Source organism: Oncorhynchus mykiss, chromosome 3 (genome assembly GCF_057628025.1).
Source record: "Oncorhynchus mykiss isolate SJ-2025 chromosome 3, ASM5762802v1, whole genome shotgun sequence".
NCBI lineage: Eukaryota > Metazoa > Chordata > Actinopteri > Salmoniformes > Salmonidae > Oncorhynchus > Oncorhynchus mykiss.
The window spans coordinates 29,386,423-29,396,065 of NC_143024.1; the positions used below are offsets into that span (position 1 = coordinate 29,386,423).

Genomic DNA, 9,643 nt, shown 5'->3' on the forward strand with positions numbered 1-9,643 from the left:
GTGCACGGTAAGACACATTGTCTATAAATGGAGAAAGTTCAGCACTGTTGCTACTCTCCCTAGGAGTGGCCGTCCTGCAAAGATGACTGCAAGAGCACAGCGCAGAATGCTCAGTGAGGTTAAGAAGAATCCTAGAGTGTCAGCTAAAGACTAGCAGAAATCTCTGGAACATGCTAGCATCTCTGTTAACAAGTCTATGATATGTAACACACTAAACAAGAATGGTGTTCATGGCAGGAAACCACGGAAGAAGCCACTCTGAAGTTCGCGAAAGAGCATCTGGATGTTTCACAGCGCTACTGGCAAAATATTCTGTGGACCGATGAAACTACAGTTGAGTTGTTTGGAAGAAACACACAACACTATGTGTGGAGAACAATTCACGCTACACCAACATCAAAACCTCATCCCAACTGCAAAGTATGGTGAAGGGAACATCGTGGTTGAAAGCTGCTTTGCAGCCTCAGAGCCTGGACAGCTTGCTATCATCGACGGAAAAATAAATTCCCAAGTTTATCAACACATTTTGCAGGAGAATGTAAGGCTATCTGTCCGCCAATTGAAGCTCAACAGAAGTTGGGTGATGCAACAGAACAACGACCCAAAACACAGAAGTAAATCAACAACAGAATGGCTTCAACAGAAGAAAATGCGCCTTCTGGAGTGACCCAGTCAGAGACCTGACCTCAACCCATTTGAGATGCCGTGGCATAACCTCAAGAAAGCAGTTCACACCAGACATCCCAAGAATATTGCTGAACTGAAACAGTTTTGTAACGAGGAATGGTCAAAAATTCCTCCTGACCGTTGTGCAGGTCTGATCCGCAACTACAGAAAATGTTTGGTTGAGGTTATTGCTGCCAAAGGAGGGTTAACCAGTTATTAAATCCAAGGGTTCACATACTTTTCCCAACCTGCTCTGTGAATGTTTACACAGTGTGTTCAATAAAGACATGAAAACATATACAGTAATTGTTTGTGTGTTATTAGTTTAAGCAGACTGTGTTTGTCTATTGTTGTGACTTAGATGAAGATCAGATCAAATTTTATGACCAATTTATGCAGAAGTCCAGGTAATTCCAAAGGGTTCACATACTTTTTCTTGCCACTGTATGTGTGTGTGCTACTAATATGCTTTACTAATATGTGTGTGTGTGTGTGTGTGTGTGTGTGTGTGTGTGTGTGTGTGTGTGTGTTTGCTGTCTTAGATGGAACAGCTGGCTAACCCCACTACATGGATCAATGCGGCCACTCAGATCTTCTTCTCTCTGGGCCTGGGCTTTGGATCCCTCATCGCCTTTGCCAGCTACAACCAGTACAACAACAACTTTGAGAAGCAGGCCATCGTCGTGTCCACGGTCAACAGTAGCACCTCCATCTTCGCCAGTATCGTCACCTTCTCCATCTATGGCTTTAAGGCCACCTTCAACTACGAGAGCTGCCTGGAGAGGTGAGGCCCTGGGTGGGGTCGCGGTCTGGTTGGTTGTCTCATTGACTTTGTATTGAACTTTCAACTCAGAGAAGTAGGTAACACCAGTCAGCAGCACTAAGCCACTGCAAACGTAAACAATTTTAGGTCAAACATATACAATTAATTTAACGTCTGTAGACTGTAGCAGTTTCTGCAGACGTACAAATGGAAGAAATGGCAGGTGCTTGGACTTGGGAAGGCATTGAAATCTAGATCAGAGGAATTGTATAAGGGGCTAGATATACTGTATGATTCAGATCAGAAATGCCCTTCCCAGTGGCGTAGCATGCAGCGACTGGAAAGGGCTGGGGGGTCCCAAACCAAAAATGTATAAACGTCATAAACCATGGCAAAACGTTTAGAATTACAGGAAATTAGCTATAAAACTGCTAAATCTTCTCTCAATCTCATGGCAAAATGTGTAGAATTTCAGGAAGTTACCTGGCCCCCTCCCCTCCCCCACCTAAAAAAAAAGGTTTCAGAGAAACTGCGCTACACCACTTGTCCTTTCATGACACTGACATTTCTCTTCTTCTCCCAGGGTGCGACTGCTGCTCCTGAACACCTTTGATCTGGCAGAGGACACCATCAGTCTGGAGAATGTCAACCACTGGATCGCTGAGCTGAACAGGACACACACGGAACAGTTTGCCAGTCTGGGAGGTAGGCTGGAGACCTGTGACCTAGAGGCTGAACTAGACACGGTAGGTCATGATGAGACACAACTCAAATGAACTAATAGGAAAACTTGTGCAAAATACTGATAAGACAACTTCATTTGCTACTTCTCTTAGGGCTTGATTCAATCTGAATCGCAGAAGTTCTGCAATATAGCGAGATTGAAATTGAAATGCAGTGTTCCCGCGTTAACGGAGACTGCATTCAGGGTAAATGCTGCATAAGTCGTCTCAATCTGATCTTACCTTAACATTTTTGCGCTATAGCTCAGAATTTCCGCAATATGGATTGAATCGAGCCCTTAATCTAACAACATACAGTACCTCTGGTTTCCTGACAATATGTTATCATGTAGCAACAAAATAAATGGATTTTACTGTGAGGCAATAAAAACTTCACTCACCATTCTATAAATATTTCATATTTAATCATAGTTCAATGTCACCTATACAACTTTATTTGACTCTGTGGTGGTGGTAGTGAGATGTGGCAAATATCATGGGCGGTTGCAGTTACAATTAACGCTAATATTTTATTTTCAATACTCTTCTGTATTTTCCATTTTGTCTTTAATAAACCATCCCACTTAAGTTTCCAATGGAGGAAAGCAAAACATGTAAAACTGACTTCAGAAACTTTTGCACTATGCAGGACTGAATATCCACTAAACTCTCTCTCTCTCCATCTCTCTCCCTCCTCCCAGGCTGTTGAGGGTACAGGCCTGGCCTTCATAGTGTACAGTGAGGCCATTAAGAACATGCCCGTGTCTCAGCTGTGGTCTGTGCTCTACTTCATCATGCTGCTGCTGCTGGGCATGGGCAGTATGCTGGGCAACGTCATCGCCGTCATCACCCCCCTCAGTGACTTGAAGTTCATCAGCCGCTACATGAGCACCAAAACACTCAATGGTGAGAGAGAAGAGGTGATGAGGGGAAGGGGGAAGAGGGGTTTAGGGTTGAGCTAAGGTGTGGTCGTGAAGCTAGGTTTATGGTTGTGGTTGAGGGTAAGAATTGAGCTAAGGTGTGAACATGAAACAAGGGTTAGGGTGGACCCGGGCGTGTCTTGTCCTTAGGTTGGTGTGTCTGTTCTGCCTGCTGCTTGAGTTAGGTGTGTGTGTGTGTGTGCGTTTGTGTGTGTGTGTGTGTGTGTGTGTTTGTGTGTGTGTGTGTGTGTGTGTGTGTGTGTGTGTGTGTGTGTGTGTGTGTGTGTGTGTGTGTGTGTGTGTGTGTGTGTGTGAGAGAGACTAACAGGTGTGTTGTCCCATCCTAAATTTTACATTTTAGTCATTTAGCAGATGCTCTTATCCAGAGTGACTTACAGTTACTGCATTCATCTTAAAATAGCTAGATGAGATAACTACATAACACCATCGTAGTAAGTACGTTTTTCTCATGTCTTATTTATTATCTTATTTAAGATACTATTTGATGAGATAGGTTTTCAGAAGATGGGCAGGGACTCTGCTGTCCTAACTTCGGGGGAAGCTGGCTCAACCATTGGGTTGCCAGGACAGAGATAAGCTTAGAGTGGGCCAATACTCTAGGTTTGGTGTGTGTGTGTGACTAACATGTGTGTTGTCATAACCTGTAGGTCTGGTGTGTGTCTGACTAACAGGTGTGTTGTCATATCCTGTAGGTCTGGTGTGTCTATTCTGCCTGCTGCTTGGCCTGGGCTTCACCACCCGTTCTGGGAACTACTGGTTCACCATGTTCAACGACTATGGAGCCACCTTCTCTCTGCTCTTCATCGTCCTCATTGAAGTTATCACCGTCTGCTACATATATGGCATCAAAAGGTGTGTGTGTGTGTGTGTGTGTGTGTGTGTGTGTGTGTGTGTGTGTGTGTGTGTGTGTGTGTGTGTGTGTGTGTGTGTGTGTGTGTGTGTGTGTGTGTGTGTGTGCGCGTGTGTGTGTACAATATTGATAATGAAGAATGACTCATTTCAGAAGCTTTCTAAGCATCATCACCTTTGCTGTTCGAAATCAGAAAAACTAACACATCTTGTCATACAGTACCTTTTCTCCAAGAAACAATAGTTGAGCCGACATTATTTGAAACAGTTTCTACTGGAGAATGTGTAGCCCTACTGCAGTTGTGTTAGCAGCCAGTAGAGTTAAGTCTTTAAAGTACCTCATAAAAGCTGTATTGTGTCCAGTAATGCCAAACAACACTTGGCATAATCATCCACAAATACCTCACATTCCTTTCACTCTTCTCTCAGGATTTTGACTGAACTGCACTGTAGTTTTTTAAGTTGGGCTTGTACTGTTTATTAATAGCAAAATGGCTTAAGAAGCATATAAGCAATTTCCTTTGAATGTTGAATGAATGTTTAAACTAAAATACCATGGTTGTCTTTTGCCCGTACAGAATATATGATAGTATTTTAGGAAGGGAACGGAGATACCTAGTCAGTTGCACAGCTGAATGTATTCAGCCAAAATGTGTCTTCTGCATTCAACCCAACCCCTCTGAATCAGAGCGGTGCGGGGTGCTGCCTTAATCGACAGGGTCCTCATGTCAATGCTCCTGCAACCTTTCTCTCTCCAGGTTTGAGAAGGATGTAGAAGACATGTTAGGTCATCGTCTTAACTGCTACTGGAAGATCATGTTGGCAGGAGTCAGTCCCATCCTCCTCATTGCCCTATTCATCTTCTACATCGTCAACTACATCCAGGGAGGAACGCCCACATACCAGGCCTGGAACAAAGAACTGGTAAGGCCTCTCTTTTTGTCTCCAATATCGTATCAATAACCCTGTCATTACACTAACAAGCACTCGGACCAAAAAATGGGTAAGATAAGATTGTACTTTATTAATCCCCAACGGGAGACTTGATTGTACCAGTCATACATGAATGAAAGAAAAGCACTGGAACAGAATATGCTGCACCCAAATACAATGTTGATCTCTGCCTGTCCTGTTGTCTTCCCTTTCCTCCAGGGGAAGTCTGTGGTGACGGAGTATCCTCCCTACGCCCAAGCCTTCATCGGCCTCCTCCTAGCCTCCTCTGTCTGCTGTATCCCTTTGACGGCCCTCTACACCTACTGTAAGAAGAGGAACCTGGCCAGTGGGAAGAGAGAGCGCACTGTCAGCACTGTGTCATTGTAAAGACCGACGTATTGGTTGACAGACAGAGTGACACAAGGCAGAGCTGCTACATTACGGCTCTGAGACTGACTGGACCCTCTAGTTATAGGATCGACTGATCGACAGCCTACCGTCCGTATCATGGCTGTCTTAACAGAACAGTACCTCACTCTCCTCGTGCAGTGGTTCTTGCCACACCACAAACCAAAGGCCCTCTTTCTCCGCCCGGGGCAGGCTGGCTCTGCCGCTGTGCTGCTGGTGGACAGACCGCCAGATCTGTACCAAGCATTAGCCCTAGTTGTCCTTTGGCATCTAACACTTACTGGGTGATAATAATGAACTTTTGTATTTTGTAGTTGTGGTTCTGAGCAGGGCTTAGAACTACATCCAAAATATTTCAGAAGTGAAAAACGAACAAATAATCTTGTGAATGGTTTATTGCATTGTTTAAAGGCCCAGTGCAGTAAAAAAAAATAATGATTTCCTGTGTTTTGTACATATTTCCAGGCTATGAGGTTGGAATAATAAAGTTGGGAAATTGGGAACATTATTATAATCCCCTTTTAGTGTAAGAGCTGTTTGGTGGGATGGAGCGTGGTAAATTAGTTAATAGACCAATAAGAAAGAGATCCAAACCTCTGCATATAACAGCTAGTTTTCCATTTTCCCTTCCCCACTCAGACCTCTACAAGACAGTCCTAGCAACATTTTTGCTTGAGAAATAGCTCTTTGCTAAGAAGGTATTTTGGTTTCTTTTTGACCATTCTAAATGAAAACAATCACAGTAAGGTACTTATTAATTGTAACCCATCAATTATTTGATATTGAGATAAAAACGGCTGCATTGGAACTTTAATGTTTAGCTTTCAGTAGCAGATTCTTTGAGAAACAGTGTGTCAACCCTCTTTATTTAAAGCGCCACAAAATGTTTAAGATATTTTTTCCCTTAAATGTCATTATGGTGAAGTATGTTGTATCCCATTGGTTTACTGTAGATATTCTGTAGATTACTCAATGAGTTGTGAGATATGTTGAGTGCCTGGATGTACAAGGCAGACCTTCGTCTGACTCGGTTATGACTGAATACAGTCTGACTGGTGTCAAATGACCAAAAACAACTTATAGCAATAGCTGTATGTGATTTAGTGTTTGCAAACATACTGATAATTTCACATATAACGAACAAATCTCTATGAACAGGACCAAGACCATATCTATACCTATGGGCTTTGCTGTCAATTCACCATCAGTGACTTCTTACCAGGATCATACTCAATCGGGTGCAATGTAACAGAATGTTCAGATAGATATATATTCTGTAGAACAGACACTATTCTCTGTCATATAGAATAGAAAATCATGTTAGCTCTATAGGAAGCATTTCTTTCTGCAACATTCCAGAGCGTTTCACCTCCTGAACGTGTGAAAGATTGTGTGCTCTTCTAATTAGAAAGTATTGCAGTGTTGCACTGCTGTCATAGAATCCACATCAACTGGACTTAGGATACAGCCCAATGGTTATGCACCAATGTGCTGTGCATATTCACGAGCAAAAAAATAGAGTGTAGACCTACTCTTTTTACAGGAAAATGTATGGGTTTGCACAGAAACAATTGCCAAACATGTTGTAATGCTGTGAGCATTTTTCATGTTAACAATTTGAAACCATCCATTTATAATAACAGGGGCGCAACTTTGACTGGGGATGGGGGGACAGGTCCCCCCTACATTCTGAAAAATTCATTTTTGTCCCCCGCTGATGTTATCATTGGAATGGGATTTTAAAAATGAGGCAATGGTGTGCTTTAGGACCATGCAGAAGCCTCCGAGCGGTCAGGTAGGCTGTTTGGAGTGTTTATCGGACTGGATTAAAAAAACATGTATGTCCCCTCACTTCTAAAATCAAAGTTGTTCCCCTGTACAGTGATGGAAACACTGTGTAAATATATTTGTACAATGTTTAATACAGGTTGGTGTTAGTGTGAACCAAGTATCGGTGTGAACAATTATTATTTTAACTGCTGTACCACAATGATGTGTTCATGTTTTATAAGTAGTATTTTCTATGGTGAAATTATTGAAGACATGAAGACATTTGAACCATTGTTATTAGTGAACAAGATACACTTACAGCAGCCAGCCTGTTGCAAACCAGGCATTTAATTCAGTCCAACTTGCTAGTAGCCAGCAAGGATGACACATTTCAATGTTATGAAATCTGGATTTTTTAAAAGTGTTTGGTTTGACAAGCTATCTACTTTATAATACCATTAAATGTATAGACCACAAAAATATAAACGCAACATGCAACAATTTCAATGATTTTACTGAGTTACATTTCACATAAGGAAACCAGTCAATTGAAGTAAATAAATTAGGCTCTAATCTATGGATTTCATATGACTGGGCAAGGACACAGCCATGGGTGGGCCTGGGAGGGTATAGGCTCATGACTTGGGAGCCAGGCCCACTCATTGGAGAACCAGGCCCAGCAAATCAGAATGATGTGGAGGTCCTGGGCTGGCGTGGCTACAAGTGGTCTGCGGTTGTGAGGCCCATTGAACCTACGTGCCAAATTCTATAAAACGATATTGGATGCAGCTTATGGTAGAGAAATGGACATTAAATTCTCTGGCAACAGCTTTGGTGGACATTCCTGCAAGCAGCATACCAATTCCATGCTCCCTCAAAACTTGCGACATCTGTGACATTGTGTTGTAAGACAAAACTGCACATTCTAGAGTGGCATTTTATTGTGTAATATCATTACTGTGTAATGATCATGCTGTTTAATCAGCTTATTGATATGCCACACCTGTCAGGTGGGTCGATTATCTTGGCAAAGGAGAAATTCTCACTAATAGTGATGTAAACAAATTTGAGCACAACATTTGAGAGAAATAAGCTTTTTGTGCATATGGACAATATCTGGGATGGTTTATTTCAGCTCATGAAACATGGGACCAACACTTTACATGTTGCATTTATATTTTTGTCCAGTATAGCATAAGATTATATTTCTATGGGATAGACATGGGCTGAATATAACGGGGTCGTTCTTCAAATAGAGTGCCTTTTGCGTCTCTTTGATATTTTAAGTAGACATTTTAAAGCCTGCTATATTAAATGAAGTGCCCTTTAATACAAATCACATGGAAAATGTAATATATCCTATTTTTTATATGAATAAAGATTTGCTAAGGTGCCAAAACACTACATTTTGACATGGCCCACGTCATGTTTTTCTGACATATATATATATATATATATATATATATTTTCTTGCATTAGTGATTAATTTACGTTTGTCCCACATTTTAAGGTCAAGCCTGATGTGTAAACTAGACAAATGTTAATATGCTGGAGCTATTTCTAGTTGTGCAGTGGTCCCGAGTTGCACAGCGGTCCCCGAGTGGCGCGGCGGTCCCCGAGTGGCGCGGCGGTCCCCGAGTGGCGCAGCGGTCTAAGGCACTGCATCTCAGTGCTAGAGGTGTCACTACAGACACACTGGTTCGAATCCAGGCTGTATCACAACTGGCTGTGATTGGGAGTCCCATAGGGCGGTGCACAGTTGGACCAGTGTCATCCGGGTTTGGCCGGTGTAGGCCGTCATTGTAAATAAGAATTTGTTCTTAACTGACTTGTCTAGTTAAATAAAGGTTAAATAAAAAATGATTATAAGCTGGTTCTATGGTTTTTTTCTCTTGTTTTGTGGTAGAAAACTGTTAGCGTTGAGCATAACACTTCGAGCATAGATGGGCTAGAACTGTTTCAAGTTTTTTTTTTGAGCTTGCAGGGGGTTATGGCTGATTTAAGATAAAATTGTCAACCCTGTTACTATTAATTGCCATTTTTTTAATTAATTTGACCTCTTGAATAGGGAATGTGAATGTGTGCTCCTTATGACAGAATGATAATATTAGGTGAAATATGTTTTTTTGACAAAATAACACTACCCAAAAGTCACTCTTTTTGTGGAACAATCCAAAGGGTAATATAAACAGGAAAGTGTTATCTCCCAAATCTCAATACCCAGTAATAGTTCCATACTTCCAATAGCAGGACCACCAAGGTCCACCTTTTCAGTATAAATTAATTTTGTGTATATGAGATTGAGTAGTTCATTTTGTAATATCTGTAGTCTGTTTCAATATCTGTATGGAAATAAAAGCATTTCGTACTATTTTGTGATGATGTGTCAACAATGTGACTCTGCAATATCAGAAATGTACTGACACGTGCTATGGAAATGTACAGACACAAGCTATGGAAATGTACAGACACAAGCTATGGAAATGTACAGACACAAGCTATGGAAATGTACTGACACACACTATGGAAATATACAGACACAAGCTATGGAAATGTACTGACACAAGCTATGGAAATGTACAGACACAAGC

The 9,643-nt window shown here is 41.7% G+C and overlaps 1 protein-coding gene across 1 annotated transcript in view; it reads left to right on the forward strand.

Annotated features, from left to right (window-relative positions):
• LOC110511872 (sodium- and chloride-dependent transporter XTRP3) overlaps positions 1–9,429 on the forward strand; it is a 28,406-nt gene extending 18,977 nt beyond the window's left edge. Inside the window, exons 6-11 of the mRNA XM_036970582.2 lie at positions 1,209–1,450; positions 2,013–2,175; positions 2,853–3,057; positions 3,785–3,944; positions 4,700–4,865; positions 5,094–9,429. Of these exons, the coding sequence (XP_036826477.1) occupies positions 1,209–1,450; positions 2,013–2,175; positions 2,853–3,057; positions 3,785–3,944; positions 4,700–4,865; positions 5,094–5,261 (1,104 nt within the window). The 3' untranslated portion in view covers positions 5,262–9,429. The remainder of the gene's footprint in view (positions 1–1,208; positions 1,451–2,012; positions 2,176–2,852; positions 3,058–3,784; positions 3,945–4,699; positions 4,866–5,093) is intronic.
• The last annotated feature ends 214 nt before the right edge of the window (positions 9,430–9,643 follow it).